Genomic DNA, 25788 nt, shown 5'->3' on the forward strand with positions numbered 1-25788 from the left:
TAAAAATTAATTTCTTGTCTCTAGTTCCTTCTTTCATGTGTGTTTTCATAATAATTGAGATAAGCTCTCCTTTTGAGCCATCCTTTTTCTAATAATACTAATGTACAATTGATAGTTAGCAATTGGAACATCTAAGAGCCGGCTTGAAGTACAAAAAGAAAAAAAGAAAAAAAATTACAAACAAAAGAAAAATATAGTTAGTGTTCACAAGGCATCAATTATAACCCTTTGTTTCTTGCTACACTCAAATGCCAACAACTCCATCTCCCTCATTCTTTTGCCACCACCGCCACTATTGCAATTATTTTCAACAACATTACCACTTACATCTTGTACCTTGCATATATTAACTCCAAATAATCTCACCATTTTTACTGGCTCAACTTGAACTTGTATTTTATCCAAAACTGGACCGCTAGATTTTCTAGCCTTCCAGTCAATATAAAGCCGCTTATCATCAACTCCAACTCCAGTAGATCGTTCAAAACTAACAATATCTCCAGCCTTCAACTTCTTCTCCTTAACAAAACGACTCCACCCTTTAGTTAGCACGTAACTTTGGCTACTATTCCAATACGAATATCGAAATCTCCAAACTTTCCCATTCATATCTTCCAAATTTAGCAACACCCCTTTAGAAGTACTACTATCACCATTTTCCCTCAAAGGGAAATATCTCTCTGCGTGTTGTTTGGGAATCACAAGCCTATTAAGCTTTCCCACATCGCTCGGTGTAACTGCTTTTTCAAAAAGCAGTTCGCGAGCTCTGTTCGTGACTTTTTCATTATTAAATGAAAAAGTCGCCCCACTGCTTTTTCCATTATTCTCGAAAGTATAAACCTTTTTCATATGTTCAAGTTCGTCACTATACGTGTGTTTACGTAGCATGTCGACGATTTCTGCCTTAGAACGAGAATTCAAAAACGATATCTCAATCTCAATTTCCTCTTTTTTGCAATTATCAAACAAGGGCTTGAAATTCGTTACGGCGTCTCTGCCACGGAATCTCTGTGCGGCGATATCATAAGCTTTTGCTGCTTCATCTTCATTGTTGAAAGTTCCAAGCCAAATTCTTTGATGTTTCTCGTATATTTGTGCACCCCATCGACCATTTGGCTGAGGGACTACACCTTTGAATCTTGAAGAAGGAAGTTTATTATTATTATTATTCTTGGACTCTGCTTCTATACCATTTAATTCTGCGTCTATTATAACGCTGCCTCCACTTCCCATTCGGTGCAAACTCGCCGGAAAAGTTGATGTTAGTGACGGAGCAATTGATGAAGAATCACTAATTGTGCTGATCTCTTGATCCATGCAACTTCCGTCCATTCAGTACTGAAAAAAAACAGGAATTAGCGACAGATAAATTTTGTAGTTAAACAGCAAAATCTGTTGCTATTAAGTGACGAATAAGTAGATTATCAAAAATTTATGCTAGCTACGAGCAATTTAGTGCAGATTAGGACGAGCTTCGTAACTAATTTCTATTTCTTTTCTGCAGTGATATTTTTAGTTTCTTGTTGTGTTTGATATGAGAAAGAAGAGAGTGTTTGTAAAATGTGAAGTTTGAGGAATTTGATTTTGCAAAAGAGAGGAAGATAAAGAGAGAGAGAGAGAGAGAGAGAGAGAGAGAGAGCGCTAAAGAAGTGTGAATTGGGGTTGTTGATAGATGAAATCGTTGAATGCCCATATATATAAGAAATCTGCCTAAGTTTTGTCTGCAGCATATTGTTTAATACAACTGGTCATGCAAATTGTTTATAGTTTTTTTATATTATTAGTATTGTTTTTGAAGATATTAAGACGTGGGTATTGTGGGTCAACCAGAAGCCAATAAGTTAAAAGGACTGGGAAGATTCAAAGATGGTAGGGTGGGGGAGGAATTGAGTGGTATGTACTAAAGATGGGGTATATATTGTTGAGGATGAGGAGTTGGGTGGGCAAATAACTAATATATGGTGTACGTATATACAGTGGGGTGAGGTTGGTGGCATAATACATATTTATACCAACGTACAAATTCATCATTTGAATGAAACAATAAAAGAATACTTCGTATATGATATTTGACGTACTCTAGCTATCCATTTTATTTTTGCATCTTAGTTTGATGGGCTCAAAATTAAGCCCCTGTTTGGCCATAAGAATTATTCACTTTATTCCGGAATTTTTTTTTCACTTTTTTCCGGAATCAGCGTTTGACCATGAGAATTTTGAATACAACTTGAAGTTGTATTCCAGAATATCAAAAACTTAAAAAAATTATTTTTAATTTTTTTTTCTTTTTTACAACTACATTTCACCAAAAACTACAATTTCAAAAACTATGGCCAAACACAACTCCAACTCCAACTCCAACTCCAAAATTAAAAAAAAAATGATTTTTTTTTTGTATCTATGGACAAACGGGGCCTAAGAAAGTTAAAAAAAATTAAAAAAATTTGAATCTTGTGATCTCAAATTAAAAATGTTTATAACGTATCAAACTTGTAGTCTTGAGCATGCACATTATATTATTCCTAAAAATATTGAATTAATGCATTATTAAATATAGAAAATGACAATATTTTTTTAAAATACACAAATTAAAACGGAGGGAGTACTTTATCATTTTAAAGCTAGTGGACAGTGGAACTTTGTATCCACATATTAAAATTTTGAATAATTCTCTAATTGTTGAGTTAAATATTGTTTGAATTGGAAGAGGGGTGCAGGGGCACAGGCGAGGAGAAGATTTTAACCAAAAACTTTGGAGAACAGAGTTATTCAATACCTTAATTAGAAGTACCAAAATACGTAATGAATAATCGAAATGTACATAAATTAATTCTGACACCGACAATATCACAAAATTAACATGAATGTACGTGTTGTGGGCTCCATATATATATATATGATAGGTGGGGCTAGCTAGATATATAATCAAGTTGGTGGTGTTCACATGAGAGTGGACCATGTGTAAGTTCATCCCCCCTGAGCTTTGGTGCTAGCTGCTGCTGATCAATAAGAATGGTATTGGGCATCCTTCCTTTTCTTGAAGTTTATCTGGAATGAGATGATGTTTTAAAAGCAACAACAAAATATTAGAAAAGATTTTGATGTAATATCAACATTAGATAAGATGAGGGGCCCTTGGAACAATAATAAAATTATATCCGTGTGATTTGTAGTTTACGTCACAAATAATTTAAAACATAGTATTAGGCAGGTTGGGTTATGAACCAGTTTTTAACGCATTACAATCTGTAAAATTTGGTACAAATCTTTTTGGGCGCTAATGAAAACTATTTATTAACTAAACCCGTTTTGACAATCTTCAATTTTTGTACATTCTATTTGACATTTTACAGATTACGTCTACATCACATATCCTTAAGATGCGATCCTTTTTCAGACCAAGCACAAACGTAGGATATTTCGTGTACCGAGCTGCCCTATGAGCATCAGATAAGATACAAATGGACATTTTTTAAGAGTAAATTTATATATTTTGTCAGTACTTTGATGTATTTTCCCCTGATTTCAGCTTCCCAATAGGATGGGAGGTGTCATGGGCAAATGTTAAATAAGAGGATGGATGGACTTGAATAAACACATCCAACAAGAATTTTCCCCATAAAACCTTACCTGGTAGGATTTGATTCGTCTATCCATCTTCAATTTGTCTTTATTTGCTAGAGTCAACCTTATTACTCCCTCCACTTCACTCCACTGAATGTTACTTAGGTCATATTTATTTTACAGGACGCTGAAAATATAGTTTTTATATGAGTTTGTGTAAGAATTTTCACTAAAAGGATTTAGAATATAAAAAATATAAACATGCGGTACTTAAAAAAAAAAAAACTGACCTATTTATGTAAATTTTTTTCATAAAGGTGTCGGTTAAATCCTCTTGTACAAGGTGGCTCTGCCATTGGTTCGACTTCGGTCAACCCTTTTATTTTTTATTTTTATTTTTTTCTTCAAACAAGGATGGAGGGTCTCCCACAAAATTAAAATGCCTAACTGACTTTTCGAGATAAGTTGAGAATAAAATTTACGTATTTTATTCTTATTTTAAATTAAATTTTTGACTTATTGCAAACAGTTATTGATTCAAGAATTTTGATTGAAAATCAGGACTGAGTGCATTAGAAAATGGATGATTATGTACGGAAAGAATCATTAATACAAAAAAAAAATGTATATATGCTGCCAAGTTGATCGATAAAACAAGTGCGTTAGACACCATTGGCGACTTCCAATTTGTCTTACTGGTCCCATTTCAAGATTCCCTTGCTTGTTTTATTATGTACTTATAATCTACTCGTATACACTTGTAATAATCTTTTATAATTTCCCATTCCTGAAATCATTAGCTACCTTTTATTAATGACAATATAAACAATAATTCTTATTATTATTTTATTACATTAATGGAGGGAGAAAGACAAGGGAAGAGAAAGAAAATGCTATGCTACTAATGAATTTGAACATTCCAACTCAATTGTGGAAGACAGAGAGTTCACCAAGTGAGTTAACCCTTCAATTCCACAATTTTTGAGATTAACTATCTAATTTCTTAGTTCTAATTTCTAACTGTTGTTTTTGTTTTCTTCTTCAGACTGTCAATTGTTTTTAGAGTTCGGTCTCACATATATTTGATTATTTAAACTACAAAAAGCCTAATAATAAAGCTTATGCATGTGGATTGACCGCATATTTATGGTACACTTGGAGTTGGCTACAGACTAGGTATAATTTTGTCTCTTAATTGCTGCCATCACTTACGCTAGTGTGAATGAATATATTGGTTCGTCACATGAGGCCGTTCTTCATTGATAAAATGCGTTTTTTTTTTTTTTTTTTTAAATTTTCAGGGCTCAAATTCGAGATCACTACTTAAGAGTGAGTGAATCTTATACATTTTACCACAGTGCTTGATGGTACTCTTTCTAAAATAAATTAATAATAAATTATACTGAAATTATAAGAAATAATAATACACAAATTATTTCCTTCATATATGATATAATTTAATCATGGTTAACTGACACATATTCTTAACTTAGTTTTTACTTAGTCATGATATATTTAGCATGTTTTGGTGTATATACCAATCCAATAAGTCCTTTTTCTTTTACTTACTCCTTTATTCCTTTGCGAAAAAGTAAAGGAAAACAAAGGAAGAGAATTCGAAGATGGTATCATTAGATGCTTATTTGAGGAGTCATTGACTGAGTCTAAACACCTTGTAATCTGAAGATTCATTTCTTCCCCAGCAATTTTGCCGTTTTACATTAAAGTCAACTGAGTCAATTGAATAGCTTATTGGAGGAAGCACTGACTGGGTCAAGACACTTCAGAGCTATTTATAAATTTGAAAACATTTAATTTTCTTCCCCAATAATTATGCAATATCACATTTAGTCGGCCTAGTGACCTAGTCAATTGTATAACTTATTTAAGGAGGCATTGACTAGGTCTAATTAATGTCTAGCTAGTCAGTTCCTTGTTATTCATATTTAAGTTTTGTGCATGGACAATATAAAGAAAAATTATATGAATAAGATCACTTATTAGGTAATTGCAGATATATTATTTTATTTATTTTATTTAATATAATTAATAGATAATTTAAAATAAATATTTGTAACGGTATTAACCTGGTATAATATGTGAGATTCACTAATTTTGATTTCTTCTTTTATTTTTGTTCCTGCTTCTTTCTTTCTAATCATAGGTTGGCTTCGCGCAAATAGGTATTTGTCATGGGAGATTAGTTCCCCTTGAGGTATGATAAAATCTGATTCAATAGCAGTGATAATTCCTCCGACACCATCGACCGTGAATACGATAGGTGGCTATTCTCTTTCTTCTCATCTATCTATTTGATATTTGGCACAAGTATCTATATTTAGTGTCACTTTACCTCTCGTCCTTAGTACTTTAATCGCATTTTCTATGGTGGAATCGTTGTATCCGTGCTTATGTTGGTATGTTTTGTGTGTTTAGGTACAATGAGGACAAATGATAAGAAACCGAGCAGTTTTGGGTGAATGTGGAGGTGATTCTGCGTGCATTAGTTAACGGGAGGATCTCGCGACTCTTAGAAGAATTTTGGACAACTGAAGGAACATGGGCGTTAGGCCCGCATCGCGGAAATGACTTCCAGGTGTGAGACCCGCGTCGCGGGTAGAAGATGGGAAAAACAGTCTCGGACCAAAGCAAAATTAGGAATCTCAGAGGACACCCGCGTCGCAGGTGTAATGCGGGAATGCTGCCAGTTCTCCCGTTTTGATTAGGATTTGGTCTAATTATTTTAGTTCTAAACCCTAGACTATAAATGGACGTTTTATTAGTTGTTAATGATGTGCTGGGATTTTTGTTAAGACTTGTAAGCCATCATCTTTACTTTCTCTCTCTAGGTTTATTTTATTTTCTTCTTTTCAACCCTAGATTATTCATGAATTCTTGTTCTTCATCTAAAATCATGAGTAGCTAAACTTCTTAATTCTAGTGTTGTGGCGAAAGACATGATAGTTGGTTTAGCGACAATTTCTATCTATTAAATTTCCATATTTTGGGTTGCTTATTTATTCTTGTGCTTAATTATTTAATTAATTATTTGATCACTAATGTTACACCTCGCACTTTCAGAGCATGAGCACGCCACATATTTCACCGTATTAATGGAGTATCGGAGACGTCCCATGAAGTTTTGGAAGGTACAAGCCATGAGAAGTGCGTAACAATGAAATAAAGGATGAATTACGATCTTGTAAGTCGTAACCGGGAAGGACAACCTTAGAACCAAAGGACATGACCATCATCAAGTATGATTAATGATAAATATCATGTATGGAGAGTTTCGGAAGATTCCGGGATCAAGCAAATCGAAGAAAATAAGTTTGTCGAAAATTTGAAAAAACGTTGGTAGAATTTTGGACAGAAATTTTGGGTTAACTTTAGAGGGGTATATCTCCTAGTATTCAGGAGTTTTGAAGTGAAACAAAAGCCAAAATTGAAGTTCAGGAAGTCTAGTTTCCAACGCAACAAACCATTTGTCAAAACGACATCGGAATAGTGAGTTATGGGCATTTCAAGATAAGCCTCCAAGCTGCCAAATGGCTCCCCGCGGGCCCCACTTGGAAAGTCGGTGGAACCGATTATCAAGGGGTATAAATACCCTATTATTCCACTTTTTTTCATCATTTACACTTTTTGGGAGTTCTAGACACATCCATACACTTCTCTTAAACACTTACAATCCCTTAAATCAAGAATTCAACAAGATTACACCAAACTAGTTCATGAAAAGTGATTTTTCTTGTTTCTACTTGATGTAGTGGTGAGTTTGGTCTTGAAGAAAGTTGGTGTGGCTAAAGTTCTTCAAGGTATGTTCTTCATCCTATCTCTTATGTTGAGTTGATTAGAAGGTTTAGCAAGTCTTAAAAATGAAAATAATTATGGAGGAAAGGTCATAAAGTGTTGTGTTGTAGTTGTTGAGTTTATGGACTGTTTTGAGCATGTTGTGGCTGTGTTATTGGGCTGATTTACATGTATATGGATGGTATCTAATGTTGTTGATGTGTTGATGAGATTATGCTCCTTGATTGGGAAGAAAGGAAGTGTTTATTGTTATTGTATGTTGATAAACATCGTGTGGGTTGTTTTATGGAATATTTTGGTATTGATGATGTTGTTGTTGGTGTTAGTGTTGTTGTAGTTGTGTCGGTTGTTGGTATTGTGATTTCGGGCTAGGAATATAAACGGGGGAGATGCTGCCCGAATTTCGGCAGATTTTAAGGGGATTTAATTTGAAGGCTTAAGACAAGCATATGACGATAAGCCTAACAATAGTATGAATGGTTTCATATGTAGATTACGAGACTTCAAATGATCTTATGTAGATTGCAAGACGGGAAGTAAGTTAGAAAGTAGAAAAATAAGCTTCCAGGTATGTAAGGCTAACCTTTCTTTCTTAGGGCATGATTCCTTTGTTGTGAACCTATACATGATATCTTCAATAACCCTGTTTCTAGAAGTACCAAAGCTTATAGTTCTCGATGTTCTTATGATATCATTGAGCTCGTTTCATGACTATAGATGTTATTCATTGATATTGATCTCATTTTATGATTTTGCTCTTTCAAAGTGAGGTACGTTTCTGATGATAGTTCCATAATGTTAATCGGAGGTTAGATTTACCGACCTTAAGTTACTCCGATCAGTTTAGAAATGTGTACTTAAGCAATGTTTTGCAGGACATGAATAGAGTGCTAGTAGAGGATCCCTAATGAGGTATTTGATGCTAGAAGAGAGGCTTATGATGTATCTCAGGCTTTGGTTAATGTTTAGTTAAGCGAGAAAGAAGTCCTAATGCGAAGCTTGTGCCTATAAGTCTTATGTGATCATGTACGCAATAACGGAAAAGTGATGACCATGAGAAGTGCATAGAGATTACTTATGAAGGATGGGTCATGATATTGATTATATTTACCACTGGTCTACGTCCAGTTGGGCAGCTATGTATTTACCACCATGCTACGGCTAGTTGGGTAGTTATTACCACCGAGCTACAGCCAGTCGGGCAGTTACTACTGATCAGTCGGGCAGTTGTGCTCTACCATCGGGCGGTAATCGGACGGGCAGTTACCACCGTGCTACGGCCGCTCGGGAAGTTACCACTAATCAGTTGGGTAGATAGCACCAGGAAGATACGTAGATCAGGATCACAGTATTGTACATAGATGTAGTTAAATATATGAGAGTATAAAGAGATATGCATACTAGATTCTCATTGGTAAGTCAGAAGTGTCAGGTTGATTCTTATCCTTCTTCTTGCAGTATATGTTTATTATGTTACATTTACGCCTTACATACTTGGTACACTATTCGTACTGACGTCCCTTCTTGTGGACGTTGCGTTCATGCCCGCAGGTATAGACAGACGAGATGAGAATCTTCCACAGTAGGCTGCCTCCAGGTACTAGTCTTGATTGGTGGGCTCCACTTCTTCCTGGAGCATTGCCGAGTCTGGGTTCGTATATGTATTTTTGTGTGTTACGGGTATGTCGGGGGCCTTGTCCTGACTTGTATACTTCAGTCCTATTCATAGAGGCTTTGCAGACAGTTTCTTGTATACAGCTTAGTTATGTCTTGTCAGTGGTTACGTCGGCATCGTGAGCCCATTGTACATATACATATGCATGATATTATATTCATAGTTAGCCTCCTTGGCCTTATTATGCCATTCGAGACATAGAAGACGCAAGTTACAGCTTAGTTCGCTCAGCCCCAGTAAGGTGCCGGGTGCCAGTCACGCCTTACCAAGGTTGGGGTGTGACAACTAATTAGACACTATATATGGTGAGTGAGTTGGACTTGAAAGAGGAAATTCACGTACGTAATAAGAATAAATAGAGTTTGTTCGATTTAATCGTTTCGCTACTGAGGATAGAAATATACCCTTTAGCCCTACTTAGTTGGTTATGAAGAAGTAAATGCGTTGTTGTTACCTTTGGTGACCATAGAAATATAGGCGTTATATTAGCATCTACAGGCTTGTGAGTAGTTCGAAAAAATATTATAAAGTTATAATTAACCCGCCAACTAGTAACCCAGGAAATAAGATAGATAGAATTGTCAGAAGATCAACTGGATTGTCGAAAGCCCCAACCCTGGAACTTTCTCTCATCTGATAAACCTTACAGTCTTCGTCACAAGTTTCTCAGTCACTAAAACACTCATACACAATTGTTTTACTTTCAGTTTTAGTTTAGTCACAACAAACACTTTGATTGTCACCGACTAAACAAACACTTTGATTGTCACCTTCTTGAATAGTTACAACGGAATTTGAATTAGTTGAACAATATAAAATCTAAGTCTCTGTGGGTACGATATCTGGACTTTGAAATCCTATATTACTTATACGACCACGTATACTTGCGTGTGCGTTTGGGAGCAACACTGTTTCAATCAGATAGTTTTGCTTCAGGTGCCACAGAAAGTGTAAAAATGTAATTTAATTATATATAGTTTCGGTCGCTCCACCCTTGAGTTTTCCTTTAGATTATGAAAAGGTCAATTTTCTTATAATTACCTTAATTTTGCGAATTATTACGTAATAAATTGGTCTAATTTACATTGACAATAGTATTATGGACGTCCGACTTCTTTAAGTAAGTTTAACAAATGAGGTGTGAGAAAAAAGAGTCGTACATCTTATTTTACCCTTCTCCTATTATCTTAACAACAGTTAACTCTCTAAAAGAGATAATTCATAATTTCATTATTTAGATGTTTTTGATTTGCCAAAGTAATAGTTCTAATAACTATTGTGATGATGCAAAAAAGTCACCGTAATCCTAAGTTGAATAAATGCATGTCGAACCACGGTACATTACCATATTATACTACTAGTGAATTTACCTTCGCAAAGCGCGGTCATAAAAAAAATCTGCAAAAATATGAGCATCCTAATAATAAATTTAAATATTTGCACTCTTTTCTATATTAAAAAGGCATTTAGGTTTATTTAAAAGCTAATTCGTACACTTATATAACTAGAGGCGGATTCAGAATTTAGAGGTTCCGCGTGTCACTGTGCTGTAAATGTAGATGTATCCAATTAATAGAGTAATTAAACGTTTGATCGGTTTTATCAACTTTGGATTGCGGTTCGGGTTATTTGTCTTTTCGATTTACGCAGACAAATATTATTCCAAATATTATATAGAAAAAATTACACTCAGATAGGTACATCAACTCAAGCTTACAAGCATAATTTCTACTCTAACATAAAAAAAAAATAAAAAATCTGAAGTCAGCGTGAACCAAGACTCAACATATCCTTTTCTTTTACATTTTGTTAAATCATTTAAATAAAATAAAATAACATGTAAAATTAAAGATAAGAAACAATAATGGAAGAGAGCAGCAGGGAAAAAAATATTAAAATTTTGACGAAGAGAGAGGAGAAGATTCGGGAGAAGAGAAAGAGTTTTTTGGAAGAAGAAAATTATTTAATGTCTTGCTTGTATTTTATGCTTAAAATAAAAAGGAAGAGAAATGCTACGAGTCCAACGAAGATAAATAAAGACTTGTTCATCTGTTAAGTATATTACCAAATTCCTGTGAGAAAAAAAGAAGAAAAAGAAAGCCAGTAAAAATTAGCTATCACTTTGGCACAATACACCCAGTCACCCACCATAAACAGGTACAGAATCTGGGAGGAAAACCTAGTGCCTAACTGTTGGCACCACGGCCTCCATTGTTATTCAGGGTGACACGATGGTCTTTTATACTATATCTTACACGTATATACATACATATACATAGTTTCAACCGAGGCGTACGTCCGGTTGGTGTGGCATTCCCACGCCACTACATAGATCCGCCCCTGTATATAACACATGAATCTTATATATGTTTTTACGTAATTAAGAAAGATGCAATGAGTAATTAAGAAAATTGGTAGGTAAAACTAACATTACATAAATTTCATCTTATAACTTCTACCTAGCATATAAATAAAAATATTTAAATTACTTTTTAGTTGTACATCGAAACAAAAATATATATGAATGAAATGTTTGAAAAAAAATATTAGCAATAAAATATGTTATTAGGCAACAAATCAAATGCATTACAATCAAGATCATATGCTTCGTAATAATTATATATTCAATTCATATGAGCTTGTTCATCTCTAAAGAAATCCAAACATTCCAACACATCTTGAACATTATTTTGAGTTTCAATCTTTTGTAAAATCTAGTAAATTCAGAATTAACAGTGTGGTAATTTAACTCAATCCTTTTTTTTTTTTTTAATGCATGCACTCATATTCACACTATTCATTTAAATATTTATTCAAAATTATAATAAAAGATGCGTTTATCCGAATTAAAAAGTTGTTTGAACACAACTCACTCTTTATCATTGGCCGTCAGACGTATTATGGACGTCCGACTTCTTTAAGTAAGTTTAACAGATGAGGTGTGAGGAAAAAAAAAAAAGTCGTACATCTTATATTACCCTTCTCCTATGATCTTAACAACAGTTAACTCTCTAAAAGAGATAATTCATAATTTCATTATTTAGATGTTTTTGATTTGCCAAAGTAATAGTTCTAATAACTATTGTGATGATGGAAATAAGTCACCGTAATCCTAAGTTGAATAAATGCATGTCGATCCACGTACATTACCATCTACCCGCGCGGTCACAAAAAAAAATCTGCAAAAATATGAGCATCCTAATAATAAATTTAAATATTTTCACTCTTTTCTATATTAAAAAGGCATTTAGGTTTATTTAAAAACTAATTCGTACACTTATATAACTAGAAGCGGATTCAAAATTTGGAGGTTCCGGTGTCATTGTGCCGTAAATGTAGATGTATTGCAATTTTCACGGTCCAATTAATAGAGTAATTAAACATTTGATCGGTTTTATCAATTTTGGATTGCGGTTCGGGTTATTTGTCTTTCGGTTTACGTAGATAAATATTATTCCAAATATTATTATTCCAAATATTATATAGAAAAAATTACGCTCAGATAGGTACATCAACTCAAGCTTACAAGCATAATTTCTACTATAACATAAAAAAAAAAATCTTTTGAAGTCAGCGTGAACCAAGACTCAACATACCCTTTTTTTTTGCATTTTGTGAAACCATTTAAATAAAATAAAATAACATGTAAAATTAAAGATAAGAAACAATGAGGAAGAGAGCAGCAGGGAAAAAATCATTAAAATTTTGACAAAGAGAGAGGAGAAGATTCGGGAGAAGAGAAAGAGTTTTTAGGAAGAAGAAAACTATTTATTGCCTTGCTGATATTTTATGCTTAAAATAAAAAGGAAGAGAAATGCTACGAGTCCAAAGAAGATAAATAAAGACTTGTTCATTTGTTAAGTATATTACCAAATTCCTGTGAGAAAAAAAAGAAGAAAAAAAGAGTTAGTGAAAATTAGCTATCGCTTTGGCATAATACACCCAGTCACCCACCATACACATGTACATAATCTGGGAGGAAAACCTAGTACCTAACCATTGGCACCATGGCCTCCATTGTTATTCAGGGTGGCACGATGGTCTTTTATACTATATTTTACATATATACATACATATACATAGTTTCAACCGAGGCGACCGGGTGGCGTGGCACTCCCACACCACTACATAGATCCGCCCCTGTATATAACACATGAATCTTATAGGAGTATATTTTTACGTAATTAAGAAAGATGCAATGAGTAATTAAGAAAATTGATAGGTAAAACTAACATTACATAAATTTCATCTTACAACTTCTACTTAGCATATAAATAAAAATATTTAAATTACTTTTTAGTTGTACATCGAAACAAAAATATATATGAATGAAATGTTTGAAAAAAATATTAGCAATAAAATATGTTATTAGGTAACAAATCAAATGCATTACAATCAAGATCATATGCTTCGTAATAATTATATATTCAATTCATATGAGCTTGTTCATCTCTAAAGAAATCCAAACATTCCAACACATCTTGAACATTATTTTGAGTTTCGATCTTTTGTAAACTCTAGTAAATTCAGAATCAACAGTGTGGTAATTCAACTCAATCCTTCTTTTTTTTTTTTTTTTAATGCATGCACTCATATTCAAACTATTCATTTAAATATTTATTCAAAATTATAATAAAAGATGTGTTTATCCTAATTAAAAGTTGTTTGAACACAACTCACTCTTTATCATTGGCTGTTAGATGCTAAATCAGGTAAATTAAGTTCTAAATATTATATTATTAACCAATCAATTATGTCTAGACTCAAATATAACTATTTATATTGGTTTTCACAAATTAAAATCAAACTTTCTTATGTGCAAACATTTGATAAATAATTGGCATGAAAGCGAAAAAAATCGTCTACTATCTATATATTGAGACAATTTCCTTTTCAACATGTATACTCTTTGATAATTTATCACACATCGTTAACCATCCAAGGAAAAAAAAAGCAAAGGAAGGAAAAAACAATTTCTTACATAAACAAATGAATAAATATGAATTACGAAGTCCAATAAATCAAAAGGGTTGGATAAACAATCATAAGAAGTAAAATTAAGCCGTCTAAATTCCAGTAATATAAAAAAAGCGCAACTCAAATAAACCTAATTAATTTTAAAAAATATTAAGAAAACAATGTTTGGTTGATATCGAAAGAGAAAATACTAAGTTAACATCCACTTTCTAACTTCTCTGCCTTATCATCAAAGGATGTGGTGCAGAAGATGGGTCTGCTCCTTTCTTAATCAGAGGTCTCGGATTCGAGCCCTGGATATAGAAAATCCTTGATAGGGAATGCTTCTCCCGAATGGATCCTAAGCACCACGAATCAGATTTAATCGGGCTTCAATACGGATACCAAATACCTAGTGAAAAACCAAAAAAAAAAAAAAAAACTTCTGTGACTTCCTAAGGAATCTTGCACATAACCTCATTTTGGCTTCTACGGAGCAGAAAATTGTTAGGTACACCAAAATTGTAGACAAACAACAAAGATCAACTTTAATTTCCAAAACCAAAATTCTCAAGATAAAACACATATATAAGATCACAAGCGAAATTTCATAAAACAAATGATAATCGAAGGGAAAAAGAAGAAGAGGAAATCTAAGTAGGTTAGAAAAATTCCTAAACTATTACTGTTTTGTGTGTTTCATATACCTAAATTATTGAGTTTTTAACCTATTCATCAAACTATTGTCAACAATTTCAAGTTTCGATTTTATTTTCTCATTGCTAAATATCTCTTTTTATGAACTTAGAAACAACTGATAATATCCTAAACCAAAACGATAAGTGAAAAAATATAAATAAATAGCATCTAACAGCAAAAAAACAAATAAAAATTTTAGGTTGCTAGAGCAAGATGCAATACCTGTTCCACCCATAAAAGTGACAACAACAATCTTCAGTTAAGAATGCTTAAATATTTAACACATCGAGTGATTATTAAATTGGAATATAACTTAGAGGAGAAGGCAATAAAGATAGTGTAAAAACGTACAGTTCCACCAATTAAACACCACGTTATTACCCTTTAATTTTTTGTATATACTAATGACAATAAAATTAAAGGCAACAGTTAACCTCTTAACATTTATTTATGTTAGAAACGGTCAATGAAGAGGAAAAGGTGTACTCAAAAGGCGTACATTTGGCTTTTTATTTTACAGAGCAGCCAAATAAATGAATTTGAAAAATATAAAATTGAAAAGAATGAAGGAAAAGGCTAAAAAAAAAAAAAGAGAGAGAAAAAGATAAAACTCTTTCCCACTTCTATGGAACGTCTGCATCTTGCTTTAATTCCCAAGACTTTATATATATATAGATTTTATTTTGTCCTGAGTGTTAAGACCGAATTATATGTACCTACCAACTAGAAGAGAACAAAAAAGCTAGCAAATCAACGTTAAGTTATGCAAAATCGATCTCGATGTATCAAGATTCATGACTTGATTAATCTATTTATTTTCTTACTTTAAATTTCATAAGATTAATATGATTCCCCCATGCCTCACCCCACCAACTCCTCTATTTCTTTGTATGGTTATTCCTTCCACAATTATAAATTTGTTGGCGGTATCTTCTGAACATCAACTTTTCAAAAATGGGATCATCTTTGCATAAATTAGTGGTAGGGTCTAATTTTGTGATAAAATATTGATTTTATACCTACGTCAGAAATTTGGATCAGTGGGACAGTTTATCTAAAGCATTCTTATCTCATGAACTTTTAGTAGCTATTCCCACCTTTTTATATTTTGCATAGTTTAATTAAGAAGAACCAATCCATACTTAACTACCACGCACAGATGTTCAACGTCATCTTATAGATATCATAACTTATGTTTGATCCCACTAAAGGTTCAGTTAATTAGTTGCTTTTGAAAACGTTAAGTATCTAATTTAACACGTGGATAATTCACTGTAATCCCCTAATCCTTATCTAAGACCAAAGGGAACAAATAAGTACATTTCTAACTCTGCTAAGTTTTTTAATTCTTTGAAGAACAAGATTAGGGGTGGAAAGATTAGTTCATGAAAAATATGACACGTTCATTTTTCAATTATTCAACTCATTTTGAGTCATCCAAATTTAGTCCACCTATGAATTGAGCTAAATATGTAGCCAAATTGTCTAATGAGGAACCTTGTAAAAATATTATAAATAATTCTTTGTCTGTTTGATATGATGTATATAACTATCATAAAAGAAAGTTTACTAGTTTTATGTGACAATTAAACAAAGTATAGAAAGACAAACAAAAAAATTAAAATTTGTTGAGAGTTGAGCATATTATTGTGTTATGACCCATTATATAGCTTATTTTGGTTCAGTTTATCTCAGCCCAAGTAATCTTTTATGAGTCACCAACTCGGCTACTTATTAACAAGCTTATTTTTGACCCGTTCAAATTTAACCGATTGAACCCACCTATTTGGCACCTTTAAGCAAAGATTAGCTACTCCAATTAAGAGTGATAATACTATATATATTTGCCTAAGCAACCACCAATTAGGAAAGTGGCCCTAGCAAACTCCAAACGGCTTGTTTTGTCACATGAGGAGTTATAGTGCGCATGTATGCCTCAAAAGCACATTAAATTGTGGGGGTTTAACTATAGCTTCTTTTCATTGGCTTGTTTAGTCTTTCTGATTATCCAAATAAATGTAGGAATAATTAGGACCACTTTCCAACTCAATATTTTCTTTTCGGTTTTTTGTTGGAGATGACTTGTGATGGATATATGACTAGAAATGGACAAATCAAATCTTCATCACGCACATCGACTGCGTCATATATGTAACTGTTAACTTGTAATATGAAGTAGATTACACTGACGAAGAACGCACATTTTGTCTGAAAAGATAATATTGTTTTTTCTTTATGCATATGACTCTAGTAAGATGAGGAAAAACTAGATAATATAGCTATGGTGCTGATGGTAAAACTATCAATTATTCTTGTAGTGGGAAGCTGCATCAATATAGTTGGACTCACTAAAAAGTAAAGTCTATTATTATACGTCTGTAAAGATGAAATTGTCGTCGTGTTTTATGCATGACTAGTAAGATGACGAAAAATTAGACGACGTGGTTTTGGCGTTGAGTGCTGGCTTATCAAAATAATTCGACGACTTATATATTGAAAAGGAGAGCCAATTAAAAACTAACTAATTCCGCTATTTCATTTTATGTGTCTTGATTACTATTTTGAGAGTGTTGTAAATATTAATTGGATGTCCATCAAGTAACTTGGAAAGCAAGTTACTTGGCCACTAACCCCCTGTTTGGATGGTGGTTTCCCGTGGTTCATTAATGTACAGTATGGTGTTGTGCAGTATGGTATTGTATTGTACTGTACTGTATTAATGAACACAATGTTTGGATACACTGTATCGTTTCTTGTGGGTTAATAACCATCTTATTGTTTGGTTTAATTTGTATGGTCTTTGTATAATAACATGTAGGTTTACTAAAATACTTTTAATTAATATAACTATTAAAAATATCAACAAGTACTAGGATAATCCCAATTTAAAAGACAATAAATAACTGCTTTGTTCTCTTCTTCTTTTTCTTTGACTCTATAACCTTTAATTCTTCCAGAAACATATGAACAATTATTAGCAAAAAAACTTCTCCAATAATATGAAACAAAAAGTTTATGTATTCCACGTATAGAGAAGATAAGTCCTCAATCTCAGTACATTTACTCAATATACGAAGTTAAAAGCACTGTACAGATGGAATGTATCAACAAATAAATTACTAAAGATATCAAAAATGTCCAAAAGAGATTAGTTGGACAAAGATACACGACAACTTAGACAATTGGTTTGAATCCACCAGCAAACCATAAGCCTCAATCAACTGAAAGCAACCACAAGAAATACCTGTTACATTGGTGACGATATAATAGTTGAAAACACCAATTCAACAATTTTAATCCATAACATAAAATTTATCACATCAAAATATAAATTACTAACAAAACCCACTACTAGGTAATAATAATAAGATCAAGAATACTAGTCTAACTCAATTTTCATCACACATCGCGGACAACACTAGTGATTTGCGTGCTTCCCATGGGGCTCCAATCAGCATTCGACAAAAGTCTGCATGTTGACAAATATATGAATAAGCTCTTGTGATCAAAGTCGGTTCCAATCCCATCTCATTTACCATTGCCCATATCTCAAACTCTGGAATCGGTGGTAGTGTTGAAAGACGGTTGATGGCACTTGCCAAATGATCCAGCCCGCCTCTCAACAAAGTAGCCATTTCTCCAACATGATCTTGTTTTGCCCGTTTAGTCTTATTAGTTAACGGTGTTCGTGAAGAGACATTCAATTTAACGGCAGCATCGGTTGGTTGCTCATGCTCAGCTTGACCATATTCCTCTGTATTTTCCAGGGAGGGAACATTCTCAGAAACCAGTTCATCTATATCGTCAATATTCACAGAGGTAGTACTTGGTCTTTTCAAATTATCACGAGCACATCTTCTCAACATTTCTGGTCCAGTCTCAGCATGCTTTCCAATAGCTCTATCTTTTCCATATATTACAAGTAACTTATCAAAATTTCTGATTGGCTTGTCCTTCCATTCCTTAGCTGCCGGCTTAGCCTACATATTTAAAAACCATTAATTAAGAATTGAAAAATATCATTGTACACGAATAAGAAGAAGAAAAAGTTAATAGACAAAAAATACCTGAATTAATTGATCCCATACTTCTGATTCGGCACACCACTTGTTTGTGGTAGGATCCCATGCAAACCCACTCAATCCACCATTTTGAAATATATCATAACACCTGGTAAACTGCCTTTTAATAACCTTGACACGATTGTGAAGTTTCTCCTTTGTGAAAAGTTTGCTAGGAAATTTATCTTGAAGTTTCATTAGTATATTATTCAATGCAGTTGAAGTGAATGTTCCACCAACCCTATTTCCGTCAATGTGCTCATGGTGGTATGCGTCAATTAACACATCATCCATGACTTGTGACCAAACAATAGAAGAATTATCTGAAGCCTCTGTATCACTTGAGTCTGCTTTTGACTTTTTCGGCATAGTTGCCAACTACATAATTAAAATAGTTTAGATAATAGCATACTTCACTTATACCCATTCAGAGGATATAAGGGGAAATAAAACATCCATTATACATATAGGAAATTGTATTACACATAATAGCTGCAATTCAAACAATGAATTTACGAACACATGAATCTAGCAAATTGAACATTAAATAAAGTAAATGACATTACAAATAAATATCATTTAAGTTTTCATTCAAAAAAAATTAAGCTTGGTAGTTAGACCACATGCTAGCTGCAATTTGATCTTGAATTATCTCTCCTCTTTGTGTTTCGTCATTGCTTTCCGTAGAATTTGACGGTTCTTCAGGCACGCTATCACTATTCATAAGCTCAACATCCACTTGTACAAGCAACTCATCGTTTGGATTTACTCCTCTTAAATAGTTGTACAAAATACAACACGCAAAAATAATAAGTTTTTGGGTACCAACACCATATGATGGCTCAGTTGAACTAGCAATTATAGGAAATCTCTTTTTAAGAACTCCAAATGCTCGTTCAATAGCATTACACAAAGATGCATGTCGCAGATTAAACAATTCACGAGGATTTCGAGGTGGATTTCTTGAATACTCTTTCAAGTGATACCGCTCTCCCCTATAAGGTGTGATAAGCCCACTTCTCAATATGATTCCTCCATCAACAAGGTAGTATTTACCTAAAGATAAAATCAAAACTTTCAATTATTTGCTCAACACATATTTTTCTTTAAAGTAAATACTTTTCAGTATTTACCTTCGGGAATTTTTAACGGTTCTCGTCTAGTTAGTGCTTCTTTCATGATTCTTGAATCAAATGCTGTCCCTTCCCATCCAGCTAATACGTACGTGAATTTTAAATCAAACGTACATGCAGCCAATATATTTTGTGTTGGATAATATTTCCTCCCACGATATTTGGGTGCTTCATCTTGTGAAACTTTAACACGTATATGTGTTCCATCGATTGCACCAATACAATCCTGACATTATAAGTATGAATTAACATCTTAAGGATTTTAACATTTGCAAACTATAAAGATGGTAGTTGTGTTCACCTTAAAGTATGGGTAGAATCTTTGGTTGCTGGCAATTTCAGAAGGAACTTGGGAGCCATCTGGTTGTTTAATAAATTTTTCATACAACCCCAAAATAGCTCGCAAGACAGTATGAAAATGATGACTAACCGACTCCCCAGAGCGCCGAAAGATTAAAGATAACTCTCGATTTGTCATATTATGTGCTAACAACCAAAGGGCTTTTGCAACTTGTTCTTCAACAGTAACTTGAAGCGTTGGTCTAAGACCACCGTCTCTAATCAAAATCTCGCATAACCCGATGAAAGCCGAAGGAGTCATCCTTATAATATTAAAACAGAGTTCACTCGAGAATAGATAGCTCAATAATTCATTTCTAACTTGTTCTCCCTCAAGCCGTATTTCATTTGGTATCGAGCTAGAATGTTCAACATCACATGTATAGGTCCAAAACCAAATAACTACCAAGCTCGCAACATATGCAGTTAAAGAGCTCACTTGTTGTAATATCTGTCTATTATCTTGATTATTCATATCGACCATCTATAACAAAAAATATAAGGAGATACTAATATTGTTTGAAACTAAAACCGGATAGCAAATATATATTACTATTAATAGTTTAATTAAGAAAAAAAGTAGACAAAATTTGACAACAGACAATGCAAAAGTGAAATTGTCATCTAACCCAATTCGTAATAGACCGCTGCTCTTCTTTTGCATTCTACTAATCGGATAAAAGGACTTTCACCTCAGAAACAAACTATACCACAAGCAAAAGTATCACCAAAACTATCTGAATAAGTAATAGCATAAATTCTACACTACAGATAATACAAACTACACTACATAGCCAACTGGTTGAGAATAACAAGGAAAGTTACCATTTTGTTCTGCTTGCTATTTTTTTTTTTTTTTTTTTACTACAATATACAGTTGAAGAAAACTAGTAGATGTGAGTGAAAGTAAGAGGAATCATATATGAAAGTAAGAGGAATCATATATGATACGCACAACATGGAAGAAACAGAAAGTAATAAGAGGAATCATATATGATATTGAGATCCTTTGGTATGTGACAAGGTATATGACAAGGAAAAATGCATGCTTCAGTTTCCATGATTTTCCAGAAGCAAATATTGTGAAGTTTGCCTATAACGATTCAAAACAAAGTACAAAGAGAGCAGTAAGACAAAGAAGAGAACATACGGTTACAACTGAATTTCGCCGCCGATGGAGTTCACGGAGTAATTGGCTTCAGACGTTTGAAGGATTTGGAGGCAAAACAGAGGGTTGGAGGCAAAATTAAACATCTAGTTTATATATATCAATAAAACTAGGGTAAAGGATTAAATAGGAATTTTAAAATATAAGTAGGGTTATAATGGGGAAATAAAATATATAACCATGGAAAAACCACTAAATTCGTGATTATAAAAATTGGGACTTTTCATGGTTATATAACCATGGGATGAACCATGGGTTTACAACGCCATACCACATAATTTTAAGAATAATGGAAACAAACATGGTTTCTTACAAAACCATACATTAATGAACCACGGGAAACCACCATCCAAACAGGGGGTAAGGGAACTTGGCCATCAAGCCATTTCCCTGGTTACTTGGCCATCAAGCATTTTCCTCCTATAAATAGAGGTTCATTTGTAGAATATGATATATATAATGAAATTTCTCTTAAGTTAAAGGTTGAATAATATATCAGTCTTTTCCTGTATACTTGTCTTTGGTATATTTACTTTATAGCCTTTATTTTATAACACGTTATCAAAAGACGAGACTCTATCACTGTGAATTGAATTATAGTAGTTCAGAACACAAATTAACTTTTTTGTTTGGGGGTATGATGTTGGTCGGTACTCTCTGTTTACGAATACCTTTACTAAAAAAGGTTTGAAGTTTAAATTTGTAGTTTTATTCACCATTAAAGGTCGGTATGTTTCTGTTGAAGTTTAAATTTGTAGTTTTATTCACCACTAGAGGTAGGTATGTTTCTGTGTCGTAATTTTGTTGTTGTCATATATACCTTAAATCGGTGTAGCAGATTGTATTGCTTGTGTTACTAAACGTTATTAAAGGACTTCAATATCTCCATTACGACGAGTTGTTCTAAATGCTCTTCGGATACAGCTATTATTTGTATCCATTTTTGTCTATAATATAATGGAGATCTCATTACTGGACAACACCGAAGATTAATTTGCAATGATTCAGGTATGCAATATATAAATGGTGTCCGTATCTTAATCATGCTTTTATATGATAACTTTTTCATTTATACCTATAATCATCAGAAGTGATAATATTTGACGAACTGTGATTACAATTGAAGATATATTAGAGAAATGTTCTCTGCATTATATACATTCCATGATTTGCTCCTGAAGTAGCAATATCTGAGAAGAGGTTTTAAGCGATCATAATTTTATATGGTTAAGGCACGTTCAGATAATTATGTTCCATTATTTAAGAATGAGAAATTTTGATAAATATTACAAATACAGATTCATTCCCTCAAGTGAATATGATAATATTTAGTAAAGATTATAAATACAGGCGTGCTTTTCGTTGTGAAAATATCACGACTCAACTCCAGAAGAGGTAGAATAATTGAGAAAAAAAAATGTTCTAAAAATTCTATGATTTACTCCCGAAGTAATAAACTTAGAAATCTGCTCCCGAAGTAGCAAATTCATAAATCTGCTCCCGAAGTAGCAAATTCATAAATCTGCTCCCGAAGTAGCAAATTCATAAATCTGCTCCCAAAGTAGCAAATTTTGAACTCTACTATTGTCTTTACATGTCCATTTATTTATTGTTTATCCCTGACACCAACTATGTTTAACTGAAATTTCTTTTATAGTACCAGCTGTATTTAAGCAATATTTGATGGTACAAAATGAATGATCCAGGGCTTCAGAAGAGCTAACTATTTATCTAAAAGATCATGTCACTAGTAAGTGTCCAAATAATATGTGATTATGTAGATCAAATTAAAGGATCCTGAAGAGTTATATACTATTATGTAATTTGTTCTAGATTGTAATATACGAAGTTGTTATGATCGAAGCACAAGTTGTAGTAAACCCGAAGTTTACTAGAGTAAATGGCTATCATATTGAAGCTATAAATGATGGGAGGATTAAATATGTTCAGAATCATAGTGGGTATGAAATATGTATGCGAAAGGTTACCCTTTCTATTGTTAAAATTGTACTACACAAATATAAGCATGATGAAATCACATGTCACGGTAAACCAGAAGTTTATTGATATAATAAAAATAAAAAAAGTCATTTCATAGTAAATCAAAAGTTTACTAAAACAAATAGCACATGGCATGGCAAACTTGAAGTTTTTTATCAGTTGACATGAGCAATTTGGCCATCCCGATTCAAATATGCGATGAAGATTGAGGATTCAACATATATTGAAGAACTAGAAGATTCTTCATGAATTTATTTGTGTTGCTTGTTCTCATGATAAGTTGATCATACTAGCTAATGTTGGGATTGAGTTCCCTAAATTCTGAAAATATATAAAAGGTGAATATGGGCCCATTCACATATTATGTGATATCTTAAATAGATGCATTAATGAGATGGTCATAATTGTGTTTATTGTCAACCTGCAGTTTGACATTTACAAAATTACTTACTCAAAATAATTAGGTTGGAAGCACAATTTTCAGAATATGTAATCAAGACAATTCATCTTGATAATGCTAGTTTATATCTAAGTTGGTTTGGCACTGGATGCCTCCATAATATAGCTAAACCATTGCTTATGAGAACAGAGACTTCAGATGTTGGTCTGAGATATGATATATTGCATACAACGACACTTGTATTCAGACTAATAGATTATGATAAAAACTCCCCCCATAATTGGTTCAGGGTCAGGAACTAGATATTTCCATCTTATAGCTTTTGATGTGCCGTATATGATTAGTGGATATACCATGATGCACACAGATGAATTTACCAAAGAAAATGGGGATATATGTTAGTTTTTCTAACATAAGGGGGAGATAATATGCAGCTAAGAAATATATTGTGAATTATCATCAGTATGATCCTCAGATAATTCAAGTCAAATTCTAGAAGCATTTACTGACCTAACTATTTCATTTTTCATCTGCAAAATGCTCTTAATGTCCCTGAAGGACAGAGTCTACAGCATGCATGGAGCATGGTAGACCAATCTGTTCTAAATGTAACAATTCTTAAAAAAGGAAAGAAGCAAATGATCAAAATGATCAGAGTAAGGAGCGGTGCTCTTGAAGAGCCTGCAACATAACACTTCATGAAACCTCATGGGAGGTTCAGGTACCTGAAAAATAATGAAGTGATGAGATCTCAATTAGTTATGTCGAATTGCGAATCGATTCAAAATGGTATCTTGTCGACGATATCTTCGATACAATATGGCGCACAATATTGTATAAGATTGTGAGGATCTGAGTTCTACATCTCTTCAAGCATGCTGACGTAGAAATAATTACCAAGTGATATGGTACATCTTGGTAAGCGTAAACTTTATTGGACATACAACCCAGACATTACAAGTTCTTGGGGAACTTGTTTATAATCGTTATATGGATTAAATCAAGTAAGGTGAATGTGATTTAATCACCTTAGTGAATATTCATTGTCGAAGGGAACAAAGATGATCATGTTTACCCTTGTCTCTTTATGGTAATCAAAATCTATCATATTATTATGCAAGTTGATGAGTTAAATATTATTGGAGCTCTTGAAGAGTTTTTAAAAGTAGTAGATTATCTGCTAAACGAGGTTGAAATGAGAAATTAAATTGGTCCTGAAGTATCATATATTTGTGCAAATGCGTTTATCTATCTTGTTGTAACTATAAGCATGATAGAATCTCTCTTATATAGAGATGTTGAAATAGGATCAATTGCATACTGCAAATGAAAGCCTTGACATGAGTGTGTTTATCCAAACAAAAATTGTCAAGTTTTTCTGGGTATACAAGGCATTCATCCGATCGACGTAAGAGTTAGATCCATAAATATTATCTATTCCCATGAGAGGTTACAGTCATACTATGTTGTTCTACATGACAGTTAAATTATACAAAGATAAGAGCTAAAGCAAGCCAGGAATGTACTTGACGTGATTCCAACAAAATTATATGGTGATGAAGCAACTCTATCTAAGGAATGAAGATGCAAATGATCAACTAATTCGTCAAATGATCATTTGACAATCACAAATGCTCTGCCAACCTCAAGATATGATAAGTTGGTATACAAGATCGGAGTACATCATCTTCAAGAATTATATGATGCTTTAATCAGGGGGAGTTAAAAATAGGCGTTGTACTTTTTTTCCCCTGACCAAGGTTTTGTCCCATTTGGATTTTTCTGGCAAGTTTTTTAATGAGGGAGCTCTCAAAGCGCATTACTAGATATGTGTACTCTTTTTCCTTCACTAGGACTTTTTCCCACAGGATTTTTCCTAATAAAATTTTAAGGGAAAAGTATTCAAAACACACTCAAACTATGGCCAAAATTGCCATAACACACCTCAACTTTGCGGGGGTCCTATGACCCCCCCTGGA

At 33.2% G+C, this 25788-nt stretch overlaps 3 protein-coding genes across 3 annotated transcripts; all 3 read right to left on the reverse strand.

Moving 5' to 3' along the window:
* LOC132059887 (AP2/ERF and B3 domain-containing transcription repressor RAV2-like) lies at window positions 1-1654 on the reverse strand. Its single transcript, XM_059452732.1, has one exon. The coding sequence runs from the start codon at window positions 1330-1332 to the stop codon at window positions 205-207; it is 1128 nt and encodes a 375-aa protein (XP_059308715.1). The 5' UTR covers window positions 1333-1654; the 3' UTR covers window positions 1-204.
* Window positions 1655-17427: 15773 nt separating this feature from the next.
* LOC132061432 (uncharacterized) lies at window positions 17428-19137 on the reverse strand. Its single transcript, XM_059454253.1, has 2 exons — window positions 18775-19137; window positions 17428-18687 (listed from the first exon to the last, which is right to left on the reverse strand). Exons 1-2 carry the CDS (start codon window positions 19135-19137, stop codon window positions 18097-18099), a joined length of 954 nt encoding a protein of 317 aa, XP_059310236.1. The 3' UTR covers window positions 17428-18096.
* A 102-nt stretch (window positions 19138-19239) lies between these two features.
* LOC132059888 (uncharacterized) lies at window positions 19240-21466 on the reverse strand. The gene is made up of 4 exons (XM_059452733.1): window positions 21391-21466; window positions 20203-20724; window positions 19902-20127; window positions 19240-19824 (listed from the first exon to the last, which is right to left on the reverse strand). The coding sequence occupies exons 2-4, from the start codon at window positions 20722-20724 to the stop codon at window positions 19370-19372; spliced, it is 1203 nt and encodes a 400-aa protein (XP_059308716.1). The 5' UTR covers window positions 21391-21466; the 3' UTR covers window positions 19240-19369.
* Between the last annotated feature and the right edge of the window lie 4322 nt (window positions 21467-25788).

This window comes from Lycium ferocissimum, chromosome 6 (assembly GCF_029784015.1).
Source record: "Lycium ferocissimum isolate CSIRO_LF1 chromosome 6, AGI_CSIRO_Lferr_CH_V1, whole genome shotgun sequence".
Taxonomy (NCBI): Eukaryota; Viridiplantae; Streptophyta; class Magnoliopsida; order Solanales; family Solanaceae; genus Lycium; species Lycium ferocissimum.